General features: G+C 43.4%; 3 protein-coding genes across 5 annotated transcripts; 2 read left to right on the plus strand and 1 right to left on the minus strand.

Annotated features, from left to right (window-relative positions):
* Positions 1-8,449: 8,449 nt before the first annotated feature.
* LOC109908543 (tyrosine-protein phosphatase non-receptor type 7-like) lies at positions 8,450-18,095 on the plus strand. 3 transcript variants are annotated; one of them, XM_020507197.2, is made up of 17 exons: positions 8,451-8,598; positions 8,729-8,789; positions 10,534-10,728; positions 10,826-11,015; positions 11,108-11,192; positions 11,286-11,371; positions 12,249-12,386; positions 12,502-12,612; positions 12,768-12,925; positions 13,350-13,463; positions 13,954-15,353; positions 15,553-15,633; positions 15,865-15,938; positions 16,062-16,155; positions 16,419-16,486; positions 16,570-16,640; positions 16,726-18,095. In XM_020507197.2, the coding sequence occupies exons 3-11, from the start codon at positions 10,619-10,621 to the stop codon at positions 14,120-14,122; spliced, it is 1,161 nt and encodes a 386-aa protein (XP_020362786.1). In that variant the 5' UTR covers positions 8,451-8,598; positions 8,729-8,789; positions 10,534-10,618; the 3' UTR covers positions 14,123-15,353; positions 15,553-15,633; positions 15,865-15,938; positions 16,062-16,155; positions 16,419-16,486; positions 16,570-16,640; positions 16,726-18,095. The 3 variants fall into 3 exon arrangements, with proteins under 3 accessions (XP_020362787.1, XP_020362786.1, XP_020362785.1); XM_020507198.2 differs by lacking the exon at positions 8,729-8,789 and having other exon boundaries at positions 8,450-8,598; positions 11,111-11,192; XM_020507196.2 differs by lacking the exon at positions 8,729-8,789.
* Positions 14,521-18,230, plus strand: LOC109907992 (ADP-ribosylation factor-like protein 8A). Its single transcript, XM_020506330.2, has 7 exons — positions 14,521-15,031; positions 15,553-15,633; positions 15,865-15,938; positions 16,062-16,155; positions 16,419-16,486; positions 16,570-16,640; positions 16,726-18,230. Exons 1-7 carry the CDS (start codon positions 14,909-14,911, stop codon positions 16,779-16,781), a joined length of 567 nt encoding a protein of 188 aa, XP_020361919.1. The 5' UTR covers positions 14,521-14,908; the 3' UTR covers positions 16,782-18,230.
* Positions 18,231-22,999: 4,769 nt separating this feature from the next.
* On the minus strand, positions 23,000-26,548 carry LOC109907994 (G-protein coupled receptor 37-like 1). The gene is made up of 2 exons (XM_020506331.2): positions 25,546-26,548; positions 23,000-24,740 (listed from the first exon to the last, which is right to left on the minus strand). Exons 1-2 carry the CDS (start codon positions 26,212-26,214, stop codon positions 23,913-23,915), a joined length of 1,497 nt encoding a protein of 498 aa, XP_020361920.2. The 5' UTR covers positions 26,215-26,548; the 3' UTR covers positions 23,000-23,912.
* Positions 26,549-26,864: the final 316 nt, after the last annotated feature.

Here is a 26,864-nt window from a genome sequence, read left to right on the forward strand (position 1 = left end):
TGCACACTGAGACCCTTCCATAAATTTTTCTCAATACTACTTCATGAAGACATACCCAGTATGAGTCTATGAGAGACAGGGGCTTTGCACGGCAGTAAAACAACAGATTTGAGCATGTGATGTTTGCTGTCATTCAGTCTAGTGGTTAACATTCCATTCATGAATTACATATGCGGTAGGTATCAGTCATATTGGAGTGTTCACAGGAAAGGTTTATTTCGTTTTTTTTGCGTCACTAGAGCCATAGAGGGTGTGGACCTCTGAGCTCCTTAAAACTTCATTAGACCAGAGAAGTGGGGCCAAGTCCCTCACATACACATAGCAACCAAACACTCCAGCTGTCCATGGTCAGTAGCTCGGTATGCACAGGTCTGCAGAATGAACTGAAAGCTGAGACCTGATAAGCTGATCCTGAACCCTCCCAAAAGCCCTTATCCAGAATGTGCTCCGTGACTGTAATGCCACAGGGAGCACAAGTATTAGAGCCGTTCTGAGAAACCTTGCCTGAGAGAAAAGCTTTCAAAACAACTACGACTTACTTACAGGAAATGTACAATATTACTACCAGCTGAGAAGAGGATTGCATCATTTCATGACGTCACGTCTCCACAGAAAGGATCTCTCCGCAATGTGCTGTATCTCAAATACACACCCTGGTATCCATCCCTCTCTACACAATGTGTTTGTGTGCTTTAGCAACTTAATGGACGTAGGGCTTGTTTTTCTCACACATTAAGTAGATTCATGCGCAGGCAGTAAGGGAGTAATTTATGAGGACTTGTCCATGGATCCGCCCTAGATGTCCTGCCATAGTGGAAGAGCCATTTCTCCCTGGCTAAATAAGAGCAGAAACCACAACTCGTTAATCAGAGCCACATCTGAATTAATCCAAATCAGATACATTAATTTTTCAGTGATGGAACACAACAACAACATGTTACGAACTTGCACTTATCTTGTTTTTCTCTGTCATAATCTTACCTGTTATCTTTCATGCAGGGCTAATGGATGATTCGACTAGGCCTTTCTGAGTCCTGGTTGTTACTTATCAATTGTTGTTTTTCTAGGACACAGCTTTCATGGTTGCAAATGCAGTTTGATATCAAAAGTACACACCACTACAACACTTGAATGAGCACTAGCAGCCTCACTTTGTCTTTATTCAATAACACCACGTTCAGTGAGTTTATCTCAGCCTACGATCTCAGAGGTCTTAGCAAAGGGATGAATGGTTAAGACAACAACATAAAGGCATTAGGCATTCCCTCATCCTGTCCTGGGGTGTTTCAGATGTTCACCGTAGATGTATCCCTAGTCCTCCAGCATCATACCTGCCTTGGTCTTGACTGGATTCAGCAGGCCTATGACAGGCTTCAGATGGCCAGAGGAGAGCTCTGGAGATCCACACTTTTCAGGGATCTAGAGCCCAGTGCTGAAGTCATGGTCAGCTATGGTACAGGTTAACACACCCCAGGGCTGCCTGTGCCCCTTTGTCCTGACCCAAGCCATGGTTGAGCAAAAAGATTAAGTCCAATCTCAGATTACTTTCCAAGAGCTTGTTGATATTGAACAAAGCTCAGTATGTTTGATTGTTCTCTCTCTCTCTCTCTCTTTCTTTCTTTCTTTCTTTCTCTTTCTCGGAGGACCTGAGCCCTAGGACCATGCCTCAGGACTACCAGGCCTGATGACTCCTTGCTGTCCCCAGTCCACCTGGCCGTGCTGCTGCTCCAGTTTCGACCTGTTGCACCCTCAACATCCACTGTGATTATTATTATTTGACCCTGCTGGTCATCTATGAACATTTTAACATCTTGGCCATGTTCTGTTATAATCTCCACCCGGCACAGCCAGAAGAGGACTGGCCACCCCACATAGCCTGGTTCCTCTCTAGGTTTCTTCCTAGGTTCTGGCCTTTCTCGGGAGTTTTTCTTAGCCACTGTGCTTCTACACCTGTATTGCTTGCTGTTTGGGGTTTTAGGCTGGGTTTCTGTACATCACTTTGAGATATCAGCTGATGTAAGAAGGGCTTTATAAATACATTTGATTTGATGGTTATGAATGGGGTGAAAATAACAATTATTTCAAAGTGACACAGAGGCTAGTTTTACATGTCCAAGTGTGAGGAAACATTCTGAATGACAGTGATTACATGGGTGGAGATAATGATGATTTTATTGTCCATTACAAAAACTTTAAATCATACAACCATCAACTTCAGCATGGTAACCAATGTTTGATTGATTGATTTATTTCACCTTTATTTAACCAGGTAGGCCAGTTGAGAACAAGTTCTCATTTACAACTGTGACCTGGCCAAGATAAAGCAAAACAGTGCGACAAAAACAACACAGAGTTACACATGGGATAAACAATCATACAGTCAATAATTCAATATAAAAATCTGTGTACAGTGTGGTAAGTCAATAAATAGGCCAATAGTTGCGAAGTAATTACAATTTAGCAATTTACACTGGAGTGATATTTGTGGAGATGAGGATGTGCTAGTAGAAATACTGGTGTGCAAAAGAGCAAAAAACAAATATGAGTATGAGGTAGGTAGTTGGATGGGCTATTTACAGATGGGCTATGTACAGCTGCGGCGATCTGTAAGTTGCTCTGACAGCTGACGCTTAAAGTTAGTGAAGGAGATACAAGTCTACAACTTCAGCAATTTTTGCAGTTCGTCCCAGTCATTGGCAGCAGAGAACTGGAAGGAAAGGCGGCCAAATGAGGTGTTGGCTTTGAGGATGACCAGTGAGATATACCTGCTGGAGCTCATGCTACGTAGGTGGGTGTTGCTATGATGACCAGTGAGCTGAGATAAGGCGGAGATTAACCTAGCAAAGACTTATAGATGACCTGGAGCCAGTGGGTTTGGTGACGAATATGTAGTGAGGACCAGCCAACGAGAGCATACAGGTCGCATTGGTGGGTAGTATATGGGGCTTTGGTGACAAAACAGATGGCTTGTGATAGACTGCATCCAATTTGCAGAGTAGAGTGTTGGAGGCTATTTTGTAAATGACATCGCCGAAGTCAAGGATTGGTAGGATAGTCAGTTTTACGAGTGTATGTTTGGCAGCATGAGTGAAGGAGGCTTTGTTGCGAAATAGGAAGCCGATTCTAGATTTAACTTTGGATTGGAGATGCTTAATGTGAGTCTGGAAGGAGAGTTTACAGTCTAGGCAGACACCTAGGTATTTATTGTTGTCCACATATTCTAAGTCAGAACCGTCCAGAGTAGTGATGCTCGTCGGGCAGGCGGGTGCGGGCAGTAATTGGTTAAAGAACATGAATCTCGTTTTACTAGCATTTAAGAGCAGTTGGAGGCCACGGAAGGAGTGTTGTATGGCGTTAAAGCTCATTTGGAGGTTTGTTAACACAGTGTCCAAAGAAGGGCCAGATGTATACAGAATGGTGTTGTCTGCGTAGAGGTGGATCAAAGAATCACCAGCAGCAAGAGCGACGTCATTGAGATATACAGAGAAAAGAGTCGGCCCGATAATTGAACCCTGTGACACCCCCATAGAGACTGCCATGAAGCACAGAAGCACTCTTTTTGGTGTTCCATCCTGCTTATCATATTGTAGCGATCCTCGTCCTATGAGACACTTAACAATTCCCACCAAGTGAGTTATTGCTATTGGTGCGATGAACAGGGTGTTTGCCTTTCACCCCACCGACCTGGGTTCACTGCTGTGCGCTGCAATATTATCACCTCAGAGAGACATGAGATGTATTTTGCAATTAGACACTAAGAGGTTCAGTAAACCCTTCATACTGCGTTATTTATTACAGTATGAATGAAAGTAAACAGCCATTTGAGTCTTACAGGTGTTAGCCCTGGAAACTATGGTGATGCCTGACTGCTTCAGTTCCGTCTGTCTGTGTATGCAGCATGGAGCTTCTGGATGTCTGGTCCTGGACTCTGCTGCTGTCCTCTCCGTTCTCTGGCCTGGCTGTTGCCTTGGCGACCATGGTGCAGGAGTACAAGCAGATTTTGGGGTGGAGTGTCTACTTGCTACAGCTGAGTATGACTTCAGCTCTGGGCTCTAATTCCCTGTGTTCAGCCCCTTAGGACTCCACCCAAAACTATCCTCCTCATGCATCTGGAACCTTTCACATCACAGGCCCTCAGTGCAGAGCAGCTGCCCGTCATCCTCTCTCTCTCTTTATCTACCAGGATGCGTGCTGTAGAGAAGCAGGGTTCTGGGAGGAGCCTTTTCTGTTCAATTTGATGAAAACTAAGTTCCCAAGGACAAGTTAAATGAACATCTTATGCCTTTGTCACGTTCTGACCTTAGTTCCTTTGTTTTGTCTTTGTTTTAGTATGGTCAGGGCGTGAGTTGGGGTGGGCAGTCAATGTGCGTTTTCTATAATTTGTTATTTCTGTGTTTGGCCTGGTATGGTGTCGTTAGTTGTCTCTGATTGGGAATCATACTTAGGTAGCCTTTTCCCACCTGTGTGTCGTGGGTGATTATTTTCTGTTATGTGTATGTCACCTTACAGAACTGTTTTGTTTCGTTCTCCTTTGTTTTTTTGTTTAGTGTTCTCGGTTCAATAAATATATGATGAACACTTACCACGCTGCGCTTTGGTCTTCACCTCATTCCACCGACGAGTGTCACAGCCTTGTGGTCAGCAAAGACATAGAACTTGTGTTCCATAACCTATTTTGATTTCTCTGAGATTGACTACAAAACAACTGCTACTCATCATCAAGTACATGCAAGTATGCATGTGTAACACTAGAAAAAGTAGGATATTTCTTACATAAAAAATGTAATCAAATCCAATCAATGCACCAAACCTTTTCCAGGCCTGGAATTTAAGTATGACTTATTCTCTGGACCATCTCAGGCAGGGACTTGTATCCTTGGGGATATTACACTATTTGTTTTCTGATGGAAATTCTGTAACCACTGCATGGTGCTCAGAAATTCTGAACAGGAAATTACTTCTCAAAGAGACATTTGTTGCTTGTTTTCTCAATGATTATGTGGAGTGAAGAACACTTCAGAACCCCTAGAAGTATCAGCACCCTTCTGTCAGATTGGAGACATGCACCGACTGTACTCTATAATGTGTACCTCAACTGAAAATAAAGCATTGCCAAATCAAAAGCATTAGTCGTTTTCCAGGCAAGACAAATGCAACAGAAAATGACTCAACTGACATTTGCTGGACAACTATCATTCAAAACAAACAAAACAAGCGCTCTTCGAAGAGCAACTGATGACATTCTACTGTCTGTTGGTTGCCAAATCAAATCTTTATTCGATTCATATTTACATAACCTCACTTTTTATTCGATTTGTCCGATTGACGGTAGTGTGGAACAGGCTATGAATATAGTATTGTGAAAACTAGGCAGAAAACGATGAGAGACTCAGACATGTAGTGCCACCTGCTGTTGATTACATTTATATGACATTTTAGTCAGATCCAGAGTGACTTACAGTTAGTGCATTCATCATAAGGTAGCTCGGTGAGACAACCACAAATCCCCGAGCTGACAAGGTACAAAATCTGTCGTTCTGCCCCTGAACAGGCAGTTAACCCACTGTTCCTAGGCCGTCATTGAAAATAAGAATTTGTTCTTAACTGACTTGCCTGGTTAAATAAAGGTAAAAACAAAATATCACAGCCTTAATAAGTACATTTCTCTTCAATAAAGCAAAGTCCGTGTCACTATGAAGTAAAACAATTGAGAGTGTTAGTAAGAAAGGCAAGGGTGTTCTTCTTTTCTGGTAATGAATCCTTGTGGGCTACAATATTACTGTTATCTGACAAAGTACAGTACGTGGATCTAATTCAATCTTTTTCCTTCTACAAAATATGAATGTTTCTAAGCCTAACACGTTGTAGCTGTAGTATTTCAACTATTTGCAGAGTTGTGTGTAAGAATGTTTCAAAGGTTAGAACAGCGGGTGTGCTCTTAGCGTGTGACTTACTGTAGTCATCATTGGGAAATAAAAATACAAGCAAAACATCCGCATCACATTCAGAGTGTTGCTGCCTGGCCTGTGTGGGTGGAAGGTCCTGAGAGGACCCATATCCTCATCATGACTGAGAAATAATGCAATGGCCATGGACCTCCATTCAACTGTACAGAGCTAAATATTTAAGAGATAAACATGTACTTTTACACTATGGTGTTTATGTTAATGTTAATGTTGATGGTATGGATGACTAATATTGTTGAGTCTGACTTAAACAGTCTGTTAAAAGCAGGAAGTGATGTATGGCCATGACAGGAAGTGGCTAGCTCAAACCCTCAGTACCGGATTCAGGCCTGTTGACCAGCCTCCCACCCACGTAGCAACCACCACAAGCCTTACACATCAGGGATCTCTGTACAGGTGATGCATAGATCTTATGTTATAATTAAGCATTATCACAGAGCTTCATGTCATTTACTGGGCACATATTTGGCTCAACTTGTACCTCCAATATGAATACCTCTAACGTGTTTCTATGACCTTTCTTTACTTTGGTTTTCTGTAAACTTACTGTTATACTCTCATTTTCCTTTATCTTGGTATATATGACCAGCTTGTCGCTTGAAATGTCCTCAATCCACGGTGGTAAAACAACATCAACATCACGTAATAGGAAAGTACCAAACATTTCTGATGTTTGTGTTAAATCAACATTGTTGTTATAGATCAGATCGCTATTGTAAAAGATAATGTGTTCTCAATTACTTACTTGTTTCAGTAAAGGCTAAATAAATCATTAAAATAACTCTGTTATTCACTTTTTCACTGTCAAGACACTGTGATGAAATTAGAAAATGCTTGCACTATGGCTCTCACATTTGACATATTATCCACTCAATGGTTGTATTGCTGTAACTGTGCATACTGGTCCATTGTTTGCATGTTGTAGCTCTAGAGAAAATAATATTCAACTTAAAATTCAGATTTGAGGTTAGTGCGCTCTCTTTCCAGGTTACACAGAAGCCGGTGGCACTGAGTCTGCAGGGGTGATACAGCCTTGAATATCTGTGTGTGTGTGTGTGTGTGTGTGTGTGTGTGTGTGTGTGTGTGTGTGTGTGTGTGTGTGTGTGTGTGTGTGTGTGTGTGTGTGTGTGTGTGTGTGTGTGTGTGTGTGTGTGTGTGTGTGTGTGTGTGTGTGCGTGCGTGTGTGTGTGTGAGAGTGTGTGAGAGTGTGTGTGTGTGAGAGTGAGTGTGTATGTGGTGTGTGTGTGCGTGTGCGTGTGCGGGTGTGCGCGTGCGTGTGTGTGTGAGAGAGTGAGTGTGTTTGTGGTGTGCGTGTGCGTGTACGCGTGCGTGTGGAACTTAGAGTATGGGAGAGTGAGTGAGTGAGTGAGTGAGTGAGTGAGTGAGTGAGTGAGTGGGTGAGTAGAGAGGAAGCGTGGAGAGGTAGAAGAAGTAAAAGAAAAAAACAGTGCTCTCATCAGCTTCCCTAAAGCCAAGGAGCCCAGTGTTAAAACTGCCTGTGTCTGTAATGGCTTATCTGGACTGAGGCCCTGGTCATCACACAGCCACATAGTACTCACGGACAGAGGAGATTCTGAGGGCCAACTTTGATTGGCAGTCCCTTGCACTGGTGAGTTACCTTCCAGGCCTTTCTCATTCAGTGCGATAGCAACAATCACAAGCCAGAGTAAAGGCCTAAGTATACTGTACTGTATGGCTGCAGGTGGACTACAGATGGTTTTCCCCCATCATCATATTAATGTCACCTTTTAGCCGAGAACATGGAAGACTCTGGCCAGTCTGATGCTGTATGTCAGCCCATACAGATGAACTGATGCATACTTTCAGCTCTTCCATCATTGCAGTACGGCTTACGGTTATGTTCTGAGCTTCCTTACTGTATCATTTGTTGTGCTATAAGTAATCATATCAATGACCACATCACCTCCTCATCATTTAGTATGGTCACTGAAGTGTTTAGTTCCTTAAAAATGCTTCTGAGCTCAAATCAAATACAATTTTAAAGCTATTTATTTATCTGAGAGTATTTCTCTGTCTATTGTTTGTTTTTTTAAACATAATTTACTTGTTTGATACAATGCAGCTTCAAGGACTTCATCAGCAAATCCAATACACTATGTGCACACATTTATGCAAAACAGAATGTTAGTATGATGAATAAATCATGGGCAGCTATTGACATGCACATTTGCGCCAGCCTTGAGCCTGGAGTCATTGAGGAATGACTACTGATTCACCTATTCCCAAAGCAGCTCAGCTTCACAATATTCTCTCTGCCTCTCTTTCCTCCAGGAACTTGTTAGTGATGTTTCAGCCACTCTCACGTTTAGACGTTCACCTGAAGCCAAAGAGGCTAGCCTACTAACATACCGAGGCACTGTGTCAAAAAGATTGCACGTCTGTTCTTGCTCACTCTCTATTTCTCACTGTCTCTATCTCTCTCTCCCCCTCTCTCTCTCTCTTTCTGTTTCTCATGGTCTCTATCTCTTTCTCCCCCTCTCTCTCTCTTTCTGTTTCTCTCTCTCACTTTCCAGTTATTACTTGTTTCTTCTTGCCCTGGTTGGTTCATGTCAACGGCAGATATTGAATTTGGCTGTGGATTATTCTGACACATCGACAGCCCAGGATTCAGGTATGGATAGATCCAGTTTTGCGACAGTTTGGCAACAAGAGATGGGAAAGAAATGATGATCTGAAACAGAAATTGTTAATCAATGGAGTTTTTCTACTGAGTGTCATGTGTTGTGAATGTCATTTCTCAGTTTTAGGGGATGTGAGATATTTCATTAGCTGTTGTACTTTTGACAAGAAGAGCTGATAAGGGTAAATATTTCAAATTCCATCTGAATTGAATTGCTATTGTGGTGTGTTGGTATAATAAGGAATAATGTGATAAAGCAATAAACTTATAATACAGTTCTGATAAAAATAGAATAGTTAATTACAAGATCCATGGAGATTTTGGATGTTAAAATCGTGTGTGATTTATGCCAGTTTTGAGGTCTGTGTAGACTAGTTGAACAGAGAGAAGGGAAAAAAACAATGGCTGAGTATGTTTGTCACAGAATTAGTGATGTGGGCAGTAAAGGTCAACAGGTCAATTCACTAACAGTCTTTAATACTCTCTCTCTCCCTATCCATCTCTAGTGTTGGGGAAGCTACTCTGAGAATATAGTTTACCAAGCTACCAATTACTTCACACTGACAGAAGTTAAGCTACCCTAGAGCTACCCCTACGAACAATATAGTTTACTTAACTAAAGTTACTGTGAAAAAGCAGTTCACTACATCCAAACTACTTTGTGAAAAATTATCATATGTAAATCTGAAATGTCATAGACCAGGGTTCCCCAACTGGCGGCCCGCAGGCAATTTTTTGGGGCCCCCCAAGTAAAAAAAAAAAATGTAAAAATAAATAAATTCTATATATATGTGATTGTATACAAACGTAAACAAGGTTTGAAATGTATTACGTGGAGTGGAAAAGGGGAACAAAAGAGCAGACTCAGATGAGGAGACTGGGATAAAGTAACCAAGGTATTTATTAAAACACAAGGGGGAGATGGAGTGCAGGTCAGGGGAAGCTCGGGCGGGTTGCTGGAAACCAGGTACGGAGGCTGAGGCTGGAGCGAGAGGGGTTGGGACAGGGTAAGCAGGTCCAGAGGGGAATCTAAAGGAGTAATAAGAGTGGGGAATCCAGGAAAGAGTAGCAGGATGAGACGTGGGACTGGAGACAGGGACCAGAGTCAGAGTGAGCAGAACTGTAGCGTAGAGGAAAACAGGCACAACAGGATAACTGGATCTGAATAGTAACAAATGGCGAGCAACATAGACTGACTGAGCAGAGATTACGATCTGGCACCGAGGAAGTGGCAGGGCTGAGTATTAGTAGAGGTCTTGATTATGGAACAGGTTGCAGCTGGTGGAGATCTTCTCTGACCCCAGCACACCTGTCTCCACCCACACAATCACACACACACACACCCAAACACATTCACACACACACACACACACACACACACACACACACACACACACACACACACACACACACACACACACACACACACACACACACACAGAGGGAAAGACAGGATGAGCAGTAGAGGGCGTTGCAGGAGAAGATGTGACAAAATTATTATGTTTTAGTCAATTATATCGCTTTGGGCTTCTTGCGGTCAATTTGCGGTCTACAAATTATTAGTAATTATGTTCCAGCCCACTCAGGCAAAAATCGGCCTGTGGCTGAATCTAGTTGATGATCCCTGTCATAGACTATAAATGGCAAGAACAGATCACTTTAGCCTATTAAACACGAAAACAATATTTCAAGTGACCATTAGGCAGGTCTGATGCTGGAAATGATTGGCTCCTTCAGCCAAAAAAAGTAGTGTGTACTTTCAGTAGTTACTGTAGCTACAACACTACATGGCAGCAAAAAAAAAAAGTTATACTGAAAAGACTACCGAGTTTCGAATTTAGTTCAGCTACCACCAAGCTAATGCAAAATATAGTTAAATTACTAGTTGAACTAGATGTTGTTCACTACTCTCTCTCTCTCTCTCAGGTCTGTTTTCACTCTATGAGCAGATGTCAGTAGAGTATGGTTTTATGGTATCCTTCTAAACCTCCCAGTCGTTCCACACACCACCATGAATGAGTCAGTAGAATCCCCATCATCATCACAACCTGTGGACCAGGAACAGTCATTCCCCTGCCCTGCTGCCACAGCTCCTCGCAAACCATTCCAGCTCCAGGAGAGGTAGAGAGACATCCATGATAATAAACAGTACTGTCATTATATTTATTGAACAGAGTTCCTGACCTTTTGTCCTCTCTGTGGTTCCATACATCCTCAGACGGGGCTCCAATGTGTCCCTGGTGCTGGACGTGAGCACTCTCAGCCTGGGTGCGGTGGAGCCCTTGTGCTCCATCTCCACCCCCAGAGAGACCCTCCTCCACCTGCTGAGGACCTCAACACGCCCTCTGACCCCCTCTCAGCTGCAGGAGGCATCTGACGAGACCAGCAGGCTGAACTCAGAGTACCAGGTTAATATCTACTGTAACTGTACGTGCAGAGATTGACTGCATGTAGGATCAGTTGGAATCTGTAGCCTTAACCTGTCCATTCTTTCCAACAGAAGATTCCTCCAAACTTTGTCAACCCTGCAGAGCTGGACATTCCAGGACACGCCTTAAAAGACAGATACAAGACCATACTGCCAAGTGAGTGCCTAAGTCATATGTGAAGAAATAGTTGATAAATGCTGAAACACGCTGGCACCCAGGCAATGTAAACAGTATAATCATGTTAACCAGATCCTGAGACCCGTGTGTGTCTGAGAAACCCTGCAGCAGAGGAAGCGGGTGATACTGGGAGATACATCAATGCAAACTACATAAAGGTTAGAATCATGCATTATTACAACCACGGTCTTTATTTATGCATTTTTGACACAACTGTGTCAAGCGAACTTAAAGTAAGAGTAATACAAAAGGTGAGGAGAAAGTCAAGAATACACACTGCACAGTGTATGTTAAAGCGGCAATCAGCAGTTGAAATTATAACAAAGCGTACTCGCCACCACTATTTTGCAAAAAAGCTGTGGGATGGGGCTGGAGAAATGTAACCACTCTCAAATTCATAGACAGAGCTATAGATGCAAGTACTGACCATCCATGAGATAAACAATTATAGTTATAATCATGTTTTGAGTCTATACAGTGTATGTGTACATTTACTTTGTTTACAAACATGGGAGTAAAACAAGCTTATACTTTGGGTGCTATCTAGAACTTAAAAGGGTTCTTCGGCTGTCCCGATAGGACACTTTGAAGAACCATTTCTGGTGCCAAGTACTGTAGAACACTTTTGGTTCCAGGTAGAACCCTTTGGGGTTCCATGTATAACCTTTTCCTCGCCAAGTTCTACATGAACCCAAAAGGGTTCTGCCTGGAACCAAAAGTGTTCTACAGTACAACCAAAAAGGGTTATCCTATGGGGACAGCGGAAGAACCCTTTTGGATCCCTTTTTCTAAGAGTGTACTACAGTTGGACTAAGCTCATGAGGCATTTATAAGTTATATTCTTCAAAAATCTATCCTACATATCACTCATTTATCAGTCCAAAAATGGATGCAGCAACTGTAGCTTGCCCCTTTAATGATGTAAAGAGTGATACGGTTGGTTTACGTGGGTGTATCATGTCAACCAAGCAAACCCACAGGAAGTCAAAGTGGAAACGAACGACACAGCCTCAACTCTTGCTGTCTCCCACGCAGGGTTACAACGGTGCACCCAGAGCCTACATCGCCACCCAGGGCCCCATGCTCAACACTGTGCATGACTTCTGGGAGATGGTGTGGCAGGAGGGATCCACCACCATTGTCATGATCACCAAGCTAAAGGAGAAGAACGAGGTGACAGGGATATGTCAATTTTATCCCACCTCCATAGCTTTCATCAATGGTTTCCGTTGACAGACATATTGATGTTTACGTCTACAGTCTACAAAAAGTGTGTCCTGTTTTTCAGAAGTGCGAGCTTTACTGGCCAGAGAAGGACGGCAGCTATGGCAGATTTGAGGTCAGAGTGTCCATTGTGAAAGAATGTGATGGCTACACCATTCGAGATATGATTATACAGGTGAGATAGTAGGTTATTATCATCTGTAAAGTGTGAAGTAAAGCCAGTCAAAGTGCTGGGTTACACCAGTTAAAAAAAATCTGAACTTCTGAATGAATGATTGAATGAATGAAAGAATGAACCAAATAATTCACTAACAACAATGTGTCTGACAGGTGGGCTCAGAGAACAGGCAGGTAAGACACTACTGGTACTCCACATGGCCAGACCACCAGACCCCAGACTGCACTGGGCCCCTGCTCAGACTGGTGGTGGATGTGGATGAACACAGGCAGTCCATACCCAGCCCAGGACCCACCATCGTCCACTGCAGGTCCTACTAGCACACCCCTTAACACGGGTTCTCATTAGCGATCAATATAATAAATGTGAAAGATCAAACAATGACGTAAGATAGAATGTCCTTGAAAAGAAAATAGCCCTAGGCTACTTGAACAGATCTCACTGCCAGAGGATTTATACGTTGCGACACCTTAGGGAGGCTCCTTTCACATACCATGTCAGTCAGAATTAGGCTCCGAAATGATTCATGGTGAATGGCTTGAATTCACTTACTGACGGCAAAGGTGAATGCTATGGAATTCCGTTTGTGTTGTGATATACAGAATCTTGTACAAGTGGACTGTGTATTTCTGGTAGATACTGTATCAGAAAGACTGAAGTATAAATACATTGTATGACAGACGTTTGAATGTTACAGCTATATTTGACATGATCTCATGGGCTCTGTCTTGCAGTGCAGGGATTGGCAGAACAGGTTGTTTCATCGCCAGTAGCATTGGATGCCTACAGCTGCAACACACTAGTAAGGCTGATGTGCTTCAGATTGTCTGTAAGCTACGCCTGGACAGGTACTAGCCACTACACACTTTGGCCATCCGCCCTGCTTCTGGTAGTAACCTGTTGCCTAGTCACCTTACCCCTACACATGTCTACCTCCATCACTCCATTATCCCTGCACATGTAAATATGCTATTGAAACTCATTTTTTAAATATTTCCTGTATATAGTATGCTTACTTACTTAATTGCGTATTTCATATTTATTATTCTTATTTCTTGTGTTTTTTCTTTTATTGCATTCAACTATTGCATTGTTGGGCTTTGAGTTCGCCAGAAAGGCATTTCACTGTACTTGTGCATGTGACATTAAAACTTGAAACTAAAGTGACAAGCAAATTTAAACCAAGCTCTGTTACTTATCACATCAACTATCAAGTGAACACTTTGGTTCAAACACAGCATTTGATATTTATCTTGAGTTATGAAAAAAATTGTGTAGTTTGGGGATGCTGCCCTAAACGATGCTGCTCCTTCACTCTCTCTGCCTCTGTGTTTTTAGGGGTGGTATGATCCAGACCAGTGAGCAGTACCAGTTCCTGTACCTCACCCTGGCTCAGTACAGTAGGCAGCTGGGGAACACAGACAGTGGCTCAGAGAGCCCTGTCCCTATCCAGACCATTAAAACTACGGGGACATGCGGTGACAGAGAAAGCCCAGCTAAAACTTGATATTTCCGCATGGGGGAATAAGCTCCTGGAAATCTGCTCACACACGGTGTCCATCTCATCCTCTTGACCGTGACATTGATTGTGGCATTTTGATGGGCATGTGATGTGGTACTCACCACACCATGCAGTTTGAATTTTATTCAACGTCATTAGTATTAATATTGTCCATATTTGCTACCATGATAATAAAAACAAGTATTATGCATAATGTCCTTGGCTCTAATTAGACCTAATTGGAGTTCACTTGACATGCTGAAGAATAAATACATATAGTAGATAAATACATGTATTATTATTTGATGCTTTTCCAGGTTCCAGGTTGATTTCATCATTGATCAATACATGGTGATATGTAGAACAGAAAATAAATACACAAGAGCTACGGTAATGTTCCTTCTCTCCAGCAGAGGGCAAGTCTCGTGAAAGCAGAGCCTCATTTGCGCTGAGTACCCTCTTTATCGAGCACTCCTCTCACTACGTGATTCTGAAACCCCACTCAATAAGGAAGAACAACCCTTATTGGAAAATACACACAGGGAGGAAAGAGGCATAGTAAACAAGGCAGATAACTGAAAAAAAACTCAAATAATATAGCCAACACGTGCGCGCAAAACAGATTATTTACCGAGTATTCATTACAAGCACGCTATTCGTTCTGTATGTAACGTTACTGTGTTGCCACTGCACGCTAGATAGCGCTAGCTAGGGAACTTGTAACTCACGTTAGCTTGTTGGCTAGCAAGCTCCCTTTCCCAGTAGTAGCAGTGCCATCACAACGCTCCCAGAATGATCGCTTTGATCAACAAGCTCCTTGACTGGTTTAAAGCACTATTTTGGAAGGAGGAGATGGAGTTGACTTTGGTGGGACTACAGTATTCGGGAAAGACAACCTTCGTGAACGTGATTGCGGTACGGTCAATCATTTATTACTGTCCTCTGATCTGCTGATGTGTCCTTGTTGAACAGATCGAGATGTGCTCCACCAACGCAAGCGCTTGCTAGCTCAGCATTTTGTATCACGTTAGCTAGCTACGTCTCGATGACATAATTTAAATATCGGCTTTAGCGAGGAAGCTAACGTGTGTCGTTGCTGACATGTACGGGCGCTGATGATGACCCTAGCTCTGTTCGCTTAACGACAGCATGCACATGAGGCATGCAGTAGTGCCACCACACCGTGACCTGTGGAAACGGACAATACTCGCCTATCATCATCCCCCATCACACACGTGTATGTCCTGACAGTTCACTTGTGCACAGTGCATTCAATCGTATTTCTTAAGTCCTTTTCATGAAATTACTAGGGTCAGTTTTATGAGCGACAGGATCATATTTCACAATTGAAGTCCTAGCAATATTACAAACAGTATTTGCCAGGTGATTTCATTTAACTTAATCTGTAACCCACCTCTATGCTTAACCCCTTGCAGTCTGGCCAGTTCAGTGAAGACATGATTCCCACAGTGGGCTTCAACATGAGGAAAATCACCAAGGGAAACGTCACCATTAAGGTCAGTACATTGCCAGGTCAACGGACAGGGGTCAGGCCACTTAATGGTCATACTTGATTCATCACTTGGTTACTCCAGCGAGAGGAGAGTTACGTATTTAGGGGGATCTTGGATGGGCTCTCGGATTGACTGTGACACACTGAAGCTATTTTATTAATTGTGAAAGGTGTAAAACGGATTAGCTTCACAGTATCAAGGCTGTATTGATGTTTTGATCCCTTGCTTTTCTAGCTGTGGGATATCGGCGGTCAGCCTCGATTCAGGAGTATGTGGGAGCGATACTGCCGAGGAGTCAGTGCCATCGTGTGAGTAACAGCATTGACTCAGTCATGCCTCCTACCCCTTGTGGTGGGGGTGGTCAATTATATTGGTTGCCCGTTTCAAATAAGGATATTTATTCAACCTTTTGAAACCATATCATTTTAAAGGTACATGGTTGATGCAGCTGATCCAGAGAAAATCGAGGCCTCTAAGAATGAACTACACAACTTGTTGGACAAGCCCCAGCTCCAGGGTATTCCTGTGAGTACCTCATACAGAACTGGCTGATCTAATAGCTACAGTAGTGGGCCTAATTGCTTCAATTTCCTCGTGTGGTCCTCTAGCTCTGTTGGTAGAGCATGGTCGCTTGCAATGCAGGATAGTGGATTGGATTCCTGGGACCACCCATATGTAACATGTATGCACTCATGACTAAGTAGCTTTGGATAAAAGCGTCTGCTCAATGGCCTATATTCATATTACTTTGACTTTGTCCAACTTTCCATATTGTTTCCCCCTCACAGGTTCTTGTCTTGGGGAACAAGAGAGATCTTCCTGGGTCGCTTGATGAGAAAGAGCTGATTGAGAGGATGTAAGCACCAGCTGTGTGTGTGTGTGTGTGGTGTGTGTGTGTGTGAGAATGAGTGATCCTCATGGCTGTTCTGTGATCCACAGGAACCTCTCAGCCATCCAGGACAGAGAAATCTGCTGTTACTCTATCTCTTGCAAGGAAAAGGACAACATTGGTCAGTATCTGACGACTTTGACTTGTTATTTCCGGTTTTCTTATTTATTTCATTGCATTTTAAACTTGGGTTATTTTACCCCCAGATATAACACTACAGTGGCTGATCCAGCACTCCAGAACCAAGCGGAGCACTTCATGAGAACCTCATCTCACGGTCACAGCCCTGAGACCGCCCCACAGGCCTGCACAGGTCCCTTACACCCTGTCCTCTATCCTCCCAAGCTTGTCCATTCTCCCCCTATTTTCTTTGGATGGCCCTCTCTTGCCAAGACTCCTTGCCTGATTCCACTCTCCTGAAGAGAGCCTGGAAATGTTTTAATTGCACTGTTCATTTTCTTTTTTGTAATATAATAATTATTCTAGTGACGTATGACCTCTGATGGATAAAGTGGTACTTAGCTGCGCTGAAAAATGAAAAAAATTATAATTGTGTTCATATTTCATACTTCATCATCTCTGTTGATGTTGAGGTTCATATTCAACTGATCCGGAGACAGGGCGGAGTACTGCACATAACCTCTGATCCCAATAGGTAGAAAAGACTATGGACTCTGAACACTGCATCAATTAACAGCCCCAAAGTCAAGTTTAGAACGCTGATATCAAATCTCAAACAATATAAGACTCAGGCCATAGTCTCATCACTTCCCAATGTCGGTGCTCAACTGAAATGGTACTGTACATGTATGTACCTTTTTTGAAGGGGGAGCATTACACCATTTGATTTAAATACTTGGAGTGTGTACAAGTATCTCCGCCTCTCGTTTTTTAAAGGCTAATGGTAGGTGTTGTTAAAGAGTACCCTTGACGTAATCTCTATTGTCAATATATATCTATATATACATTTGCGTGATCTGTCGTCGTCTCTGTCCGTCACCCAGACACCCTTCTGTTACTTTAGAAACAGCAGACAGGGTTTCTTTAAACTAAGCAACCTGGCCTTTTTACATTTTCATAGGCCATGTCTATGGTCAAGCATTATCTGCAACACATGGTTTATAAACAAAATATATATTTATTGATTTTTGCATATTCTTTCCCCTTTCTTACCATTAATTTATGTAATCGCTCATTTCCAACCAGTAATGTACAGATACTACTTGGCCAGTTTTTGTCTCATCACGAGTCATGAATAACCCCATTATAAAATGTCAAATCTGTTATTCGGTGACTGTTGATAAAGAAGTCCACTCGATAAATTGAGATTGTACAGGTGCCACTAACGGTGAAGGCTTCTATCTAATTTTGTATAAACTAAACTTACATGTCTATGAATTATTCTGCTTCCTACATTGCCAAAATTACCTAAGTCATTTTTGATTATTGACAATCCGCAGCAAAATATCTTTATTTGTTTGCATGCTTGGGCATAAGTATTTGTGGGACCTTTGAGAATGAACTAAAAAATGTTATTTTTTATGGCAAATAATAGTAAATACTGTATCTGGTTTAACCTGTTTGTACATTGTTTCAATTAAATTGATGATTGTTTTTAGTTAGTATTATACACAATGGTGAAAACAACTTCATACATGGTCTGCAGAATTCATATGGTAATTGTTGCCAAACAATATAGAATCTCACTGTAGCTTTGGGTTGTTGGGATGATGGTTGGTGCTGTCCATGTGATGTTGTCTCTGTTTCGTGTGTATGAAGGAGTCAATGTGGGAGAAAGTTAGTGTTTCTGTTGCTCTCAGTAAAGGTCCATGCCACGGCACTCGTCACAACCTGAGGGAAAGGTTGTGACGAGGTTGTAATCACTTCAGTCAATGAGGAAAAATAGCAGTGACACGCCAACTTTTACCTCTTACCATATATAAACTCAGCAAAAAAAAGAAACGTCCCCTTTTCAGGACCCTGTCTTTCAAAGATAATTCGTAAAAATCCAAATAACATCACAGATCTTCATTGTAAAGGGTTTAAACACTGTTCCCCATGCTTTTTCAATGAACCGTAAACAATTAATTAACATGCACCTGTGGAACGGTCGTTAAGACACTAACAGGCAATTAAGGTCCGTTATGAAAACTGAACGTGCCTTAGGCATGCTGCAAGGAGGCATGAGGACTGCAGATGTGGCCAGGGCAATAAATTGCGATGTCCGTACTGTGAGATGCCTAAGACGGTGCTCTTCACTGTCGAGTCACGGCTTTGCGTTTATCGTCGAAGGAATGGGTGTTACACCGAGGCCTGTACTCTGGAGCGGGATCGATTTGGAGGTGGAGGGTCCGTCATGATTTGGGGCGGTGTGTCACAGCATCATCGGACTTAGCTTGTTGTCATTGTAGGCAATCTCAACGGTGTGCGTTACAGGGAAGACATCCTCCCTCATATGGTACCCTTCCTGCAGGTTCATCCTGACATGGCCCTCTAGCATGATAATGCCATACTGCTCTTTCTGTGTGTGATTTCCTGCAAGACAGGAATGTCAAGTGTTCTGCCATGGTCAGCGAAGAGCCCGGATCTCAATCCCATTGTGCACGTCTGGGACCTGTTGGATCGGAGGGTGAGGGCTAGGGCCCCCAGAATTGTCCGGGAACTTGCAAGTGCCTTGGTGGAAGGGTGGTGTAACATCTCAAAGCAAGAGCAAGCAAATCTGGTGCAGTCCATGAGGAGGAGATGCACTGCAGTACTTAATGCAGCTGGTGGCCACACCAGATACCGATTGTTACTTTTGATTTTGACCCCCCCTTTGTTCAGGGACACATTTTTCCATTTCTGTTCGTCACATGTCTGGAACTTGTTCAGTTTGTCTCAGTTGTTGAATCTTGTCATGTTCATACAAATATTTACACATGTTAAGTTTGCTGAAAATAAACGCAGTTGACAGTGAGAGGACGTTTCTTTTTTTGCTGAGTTCATATGTATGTGTGTGTGTAAAGGATTTCCTCAAGGGAAGATCCAAGCCTACCTATATTAAGCAAGTATTGTGAACAGCAGGGGGCAGTAGCTTCCCAGTCACAGGTCCTTTCTGGGTGATTGAAAGTAGACTAAGGCAGTCAAACCCTCAACTATTCTGAACGCATACATGGTATACATTTGTATGTGTGTGGTTTAAACTACTTCAGATCTGGTTTCTATCGCATTATAATGAGCATTCTGAGGGACATTTTCTAATGATAGAAGGTTGTGCATTAGAATGGACGTTTGGCAGGATTCATGGTTAATAACCTCATGGCTGTCACTTTGAGATGATCCACTTCTGCAGTATTTAGCCTAGCAGCATGGTGAGCAGGCTACTATGTTGCATCATTATATTGTTCTGTCTGTTGCACACAATTCTGCCCTGTGGGGAAACTAATACCACTGACTGGCACTTTTACTTTAAAATAATTGATTTTAGAGATCTGTTGTCACTGTGTATTTTTTTCTCTGTATATTTAACTATTTAGTCAAACGCTGGTATGGAAGAGAGATTTGTAAACTAAGAACTCTACACCTAAAACAGGAGTTAGGTTCTAACATGCTTACACAACACAAATAAGGGGATTTCCTTCTACCCCCACAACACAATCTTTCTCACTCCCTTTCGCAGAACTGATTTTCAACAAGTGTGTGAAGTCTTTGTGTATGGCAAATCTCACCTCAATCAAAAAAAGTTGGATTGAGGTGTTTTGGAGGGCTTCCCAATCACCCAGACCCCAAAGAGGGGAGTAATTGTGGGTACCAGAGAGGTGCTATGGAAGTGGTGATCTCAGAATGGCCAGACTAAAGCTGAAAATAAGTTACTTCCCTCTCTACTCTCCTCTGGGTTTAACCGCCATTGGCCATGAATACAAACGAGTTGTGACAAGTTCTGTTTTTGTCTCTCCTTGGCATCACAGCACAATATAATGAGGCTGACCAGGACTTCCTGTCCAGAGAGAACAAGGTGGTCCGGTGGCTATAGAAGCCTGGGGTCCGGAGCGGGCCGGTGTGTGTGTGTGTGGCCGTTCGTGCTCAGGATCTGCGCCAATCTCTCTGATTCAGATCAGTTTGTGTTTCTCGGAAGGGCCAAGGCCTCTGCCTTGTCAGGCCTCTGCCATGACAACAGGGGTGAATGGTTCTGAGAGCTCCCCCCCACCCTCGTCAGTATTCCCACAGAACAAAACAAACACTGTTCCCGCATCAGGGGGAGGTGAGGCAGCTCTGTGTTCATAAGTGGGGACATTCAGGGCATATTAGTCTGCGTTCACTGAGCCAACCCAAAGAGGACATGCAGCATGAGAGAGAGACACACTCTCTCTCCTCTCTCACTCAATGACATAGGCATACATACAGAATTGCCTCTCACCATACAAAAAACACTCACATGCAGTCACACATTCACACGGAGAGTAGTCTGAGACAGCCATGAGAGCCATTCACAGTCTGAAAACAATCACGCATTCTCATACACACCTTTTGTTACCAACTTTAGCATGCCGCCAACGTTTTTTAAATATCTGAACGGTATTGCCAGCAACAAAGCCTGTATGTTTATTTCTGCCAACTGAGCTAGTCATGATTGTGGTAATATGTTTAAAAGTCTTGCCAACTCAGTTTAAATGTCCCCTATCATCTTACCTACTTTGGCACATATTAAATCATGGTCATTTTATTGTTGCTCTCTGACATCAACTTGTCATTGTTATTATGAAAAATCAAAGCGTCAGTCTGCATGCAGCAGCCTGGTCAAAATAGCAACGTTACCTGCTCTATTTTTTGCAACGGTCGCAACAATAAGGTCAAAGTTGAATTTCTCTTTCTCAATTGCCACCTAAGTAATGGCTATATTAGGGCTTGGTGACATGATCATTTTCTGATGGATGGGCTAGGTTCAATCAGAGATCACCGCCACAATGAAACGCAAGAAAACCTGATTGGAAAGCATGTCAAAGATCACCTGTAAGCCAATAGGGCCTACAAATAACCAATGGTGATTGTCTTAGAAGTCAGTGGGAATCTACAGAGACAGTCTGGTTCCTTAAAATATGCACTGATTGACAGGGTTAGACAGGGGAGGGTGTTTTGTCGGGGGGTTGACCCCTTTAGAGTTTCTCTCTCTGGGTCTTGGAGCCTGTTCAGAGGCTGTCAGGGCCTGGGCAGATGACTGTGTGTGTGTGTGTGAGAGAGAGAGAGAGAGAGAGAGAGAGAGAGAGAGAGAGAGAGAGAGAGAGAGAGAGAGGTGCTGGAGCCTCATTAGCAGTGAGCACAGAGCTCTTCAGCTCCCCTGGCCACTAATGACTGCACAGTTAACAGTCCCCTCTCTGTTTCCTTAATGAAGCCACCAACACAAATCAACAGACAGCCCCTGCCACAACAACCAACGCCAGTCCACTAATATACAAGGACTGAGGCAGAGGGACGGTTTATGAAGCACTCCAACAGGTGAAGAAACAGAATGAGTCATCCAGGATGAAAGGTTCAATGTACATGATGACGAGCTGGCATCACAAGCAGAAATAGGATAGAAGGTATCAACATAAATCAGATCATATGCACTTGTACAAAGCAGAGATCGTGGCTCATTTGATTGAAAAGAACATGACTGAATACTCTATGAAAATATTTCAGTTTTGCCCTGCATTGTCAGATTACTGAAAACATGTTAAGCAAGAAGTCATTGTGGAGAAATCATTGGTATTATATTTGTGAAACACCAAAGACAAGTGTGCAGAAATGTAAATGGACCTATTTTCTGGCACTGCCAGTGTGTGTTATTTGTGTGCAAGCTTGTAATACTGTAATACTTATTTCAAAGGATTTATAGTATGTTGCCTGTAAAAACAATTGGGCAATGTTTATGATCCCCTTTCAAACAGCCCCATCTTACCTCTTTCTTGTCGGCATTCACCTTTTATAAAGCCATTACTTCGGTGGCAATTGAGAAAGAGAAATTCAACTTTGACCTTAGCCCTTGTCCGTCTCCATTTAAAAAAAAAAGTGAAATAAAACAAACTAGAAACATTTCTACATCATTTATTTTCCTTCTATCCTTCACCACAACATGAGAGAACATGCAGCAGCACCCCATGTTGATTTGGACAGTTAAAACCCCCTGTTTCCGTGGGAACCAGGCAGGGTGAGAAAATGGTGGAAAGCCTGCCCGGCTTTGGCCAGTCTGCAATACACGTGAATTTTGGAACGGTAACCTGGCAACTCAACTGTAGTAACAGGGCATTGATATTCAGAATGTAGGGTTCCATCGGCCCCTGGAGAACAAGGATACCCTTATGAGAGCAGCTCTGCTGCTGTCCAAAGCCTGTATCAGTGAGAGGAAAAATATGCTCCAGCTCAGGGGGACAACCCCATTATTGAGTTTCAGATGGTCAATGGGATGCTCAGTCAAGCACTAATCACCCAACACCCCTCTAGGAGAAAAATTACAAGCGCCGATAAATGATAAACCTTTATTGGATAAATTAACAACACTACAGCCGGATTTACATCTCAGAACCATTTTTTCTCTTATTCACAAAATGAGGTGACTTCTCTCTTGACCTTCTTATAACCGGTTGATAACCTTGATCTCTGTACAGTGACTTTTCATGATGATCTCGTCAAATATTTATTATTCACAGCACTTTGATGGAAATTACTACGTCTTAACCATCCCTCTTGATTATTAACAAAACAAACAAAGATGCATACAGTGATACGGGATGGCTAAAGATGAATTAGGAGTTGGGGGGGGGGGGGGGGGGATGAAGAAAACTCTATGGCACACTTGTCTGTGTTGGCTAGTGAGAGAACACACATTGTTTAACAGATATGTAAATAGGCTGTGACATCAAAAATAATTATCTCAGTGCCCCACACTCTGAGGCTCCAAGGGAATGTTAGTTAGTCAAACCTATCATAATAATCTAACATAGTACTCAGTTTATCTTGATCTAATAATCCGTAGGATGAAAACATTGGGGTGACACTTCTACAAAGATATTAAATGGAGCTCTTCTCCTAATCTGCACTTAGTCAGTCTTAACTTCCTGTAAAATGAACCACCTTAAAACTGGATGGGGTGTGGTCTCTATTTGGAGAGAACATCAAAAGGAGAGACATTACAGACTTTAAAGGTACAGAGAAGGTGGCACTGACAATGGTCCCAGTCCTCTGACTAATAACACTGAAAACAAAAGGTGTGTCCATGGAGAGGTCCAGCATCTGATCCCTGTGTGGTGGGACTGGGGAGGAAAGGGGGTGCGGTTGAGGTTGGAATGTCCACTGCTGAAAGGTGAGTTGTTTTGTTACCACATCTAATCAGGTTAGGTGACAGGATGGAAAGAAAAGGCAGGCAGGAGAAGCCAGTTCAGCTGGACCCGCTGATTGACAGGATGGTGGAGCTGTCCTTGGCTTTGTCAAAGAAGATGGAGGATGTGCTCTTGAGTTTGGCCTCGGTGCCAGGGGAAGAGGAACTGCCGGGTTGGCACTCCTCACAGCAGCAGCAGCAGCAGTCCATGAAGGCCTGGCCCAGGGACTTACAGAGGCACAACAGCAGCACCGGTGTCACCGACGACTTGAAGAACAAGAAAAACTGGTTGATGAGGGCCAGTAGGGTGGCGGTGTCATCAGAGATGGGCATGGCGGTGTAGGCCAGAACGATGTTGCACACGTTCTCCGGCAGGGCGCAGATGCCATAGACCACGGCCAGGGCCATCACGGTGCAGTTGAGCTGGCGCTCCACCTGTTGACTGTGTTGTATCTTCTGCTTCTTGGAGGGGGAGCGCTCCTCCAGACGCTCAGGGATACCGTCATTGGACACGTGGCAGGTGGCCAGCTGGCACAGCAGGGTGAAGACTACGGGCAGGCAGAAGTAGCAGCCAAAGTACCACCACATGCGGCACTCGTGGTAGTTGATGACCAGGGCGTAGATGGACTCGGGAAGGTTGGAGGTGGGGTTCATGGTGCAGGAGTCCATCAAGGCCCCTGTGGCTGGAGACACGGCCTGGCTGAGCTGCCATAGGAGCAGCTCTGGGGCCGCCAGCACCATGGAACCAACCCAGATGACCAGCAGCTTGGCCAGGACGGACTGACAGCGCTCCACCCGACGGGTCTTGGGCTGGGAGCTAGTGGTAGCATTAAAGCGGTCGATACCCAGGGCACACAGGCTGAAGGAAGTCACCCCTAGGGAAGTCACCTAGAGGGATAAATGGAGTTAAACTTGTTAGCTATGCTAGAATTTTCATGGTGTGCTGTTGCTTCTGCAAAATCCTTACCGCAGATGCTTCTTTTGTATGACAGTTATGATCTGTTGACCTACAAGTGTGGGTGGAATGAGGGAAACGTTTTCACACCTTGCACACACCATTTATTAACACAGCATTATTTTATAGCAGAATGTCACTGGAACTAGAAATATCCCATTAAGACTCTGAACCCATCACTCATAAATGACCCGTCTGAGAGAACAGATCAAAGGCAGGATCACTGGCCATTTCAATTAGACAACAGTTTCAACATGGAAGCAGTCTTCCCAACCTGTTACATGAGCTGTAGAGATTTAAAATGATTAGTTTAAATTGTAGTTTGACAAGATACAATTGTACACAAAATGCATGGCTTACATACAACTATGTAATTTACCATAAAATTGTACAATAAATATTACATTGGTAAAAGTTTTAAACATTTACAACATTTTACATTTCAAAACACTATGTGGCCCATAAACATTATTCAACCCATACGTTTATTTTACTGGCTGATTTGCAACAATGTCATAAATCAGAGTAAATATGTCATAGTCAAAAGCACAAGAAAATAAATGGAGGGTTGTTTTAGGCAACAACAGGTACTAAACCTGTCCTTGGGGATCATAGCCATGCTCATTAATCATTTTCATACAAGGCCACAGTGATTCCACCATGGCGGGAGGGGTGAGGGGTGGTGGGGTGTGATGATGGTGGGGGGGGGGGGGGGGGGGCTAAGGGAATCAAACCCACCTCCATATATGGTACCACTCTGCATGAGATGTCCCCCAGCAGCCTCTTATTGGTGAGCTCATTGAAGACCACCACAGGTAAACAGAAGCAGAGCACCAGGAAATCCCAGAAAGCCAAGCTGGCCAGGATGTAGTTCCAGGCACTCCTCATGTAGTAGTTGTGCCAGACGATGCACATCACAGCCAGGTTCCCTATAATCCCCACAGCGAACACCACCAGGGACAGGAACATGACAGCGTAGGCAGTGTAGGAGCTGTCAGTCACTGGGTACAGAGGGTTGTGGATGTGGGTGATGCCCCGCTCTGTGGTGCTGGTATTGTCCTGGTCCCCATCTGTGTTGGCCCCAGTGGCTCCAGTGTCTAGGGTTGAGTTAGAGAACTGGGTGGCTCTGGGTGTGGTGAAGAATTCATTCTCATAAGACTGTGAGAAGGTAGACTGAGGTTCACCTGCGTCTGTGTCCATGGTCTCTGCGCCCCGCGGCGCTCTCTTGTGCTGTTTGTCAAATTGCAGTTGTTTTACATCCTCATCACCATAACCATGGCTTTGAATGACTTGAATGTCGAGATTTGACATATCCTTTTCAACAGATGCACTGTTTGTCTGTGGAACATTTTTTGCATCGGAAGCCCACACTGTCAATAGTATCACCAATGAAATAAAGGGAATCATCGTGAGATGAGTAGCCTGAAAAGTTGATTTTCTTTAAATTCCAAAACTTGCCAGCTTTGATCACTGCAGGAGACGTGGTAAAAAGGAGGCCCCTCAGCAGAAGTTCATTTAGGAGAAGAGAAGAATGTGCCAATCCGTGGTGAGATGCTGAAGCATGGGGAACTCTCTCTCTGCGTCCTGTGGCTGCAGTCCTATAGGAGCATCTGTGAGTCTGTTAACAAGTACACTGCCTGCCCAGACATGGGTAGCTGGTCCCTTTGGAAAGGGAAAGACAACAGTCGAACCCCATCTGTTTTTCTCTGTGGACCAACGCCCCCCCCCCCCAAAAGTGCCCTCTGCTGGTCAAAATACTTGGACATATCAGTTGCAGTTTCATGTTTTTCATGTAGGGGGCAGTATCTACACAAAAAGTACATCAATCCCCAATCCATATCTATTCCCATTCATTTCAATATCACTTTGTGGTGGAAACCCTCAGGAAATAAAATGGCATGCAAACAAAGACACTGGCACAACATCAATAAGGACAAATGCAGAAATCTTTATTGGATGTGTAGTATCTATATAACCAGATCTGTTGTGTTATCCAAAGGTGCCCTATATTTTGGTAGTAAAGGAGGTGTGTCCTGTTTCAGCTCCCCCTACTATAC

The sequence above is a fragment of the Oncorhynchus kisutch genome, linkage group LG17 (assembly GCF_002021735.2).
Source record: "Oncorhynchus kisutch isolate 150728-3 linkage group LG17, Okis_V2, whole genome shotgun sequence".
Taxonomy (NCBI): domain Eukaryota; kingdom Metazoa; phylum Chordata; class Actinopteri; order Salmoniformes; family Salmonidae; genus Oncorhynchus; species Oncorhynchus kisutch.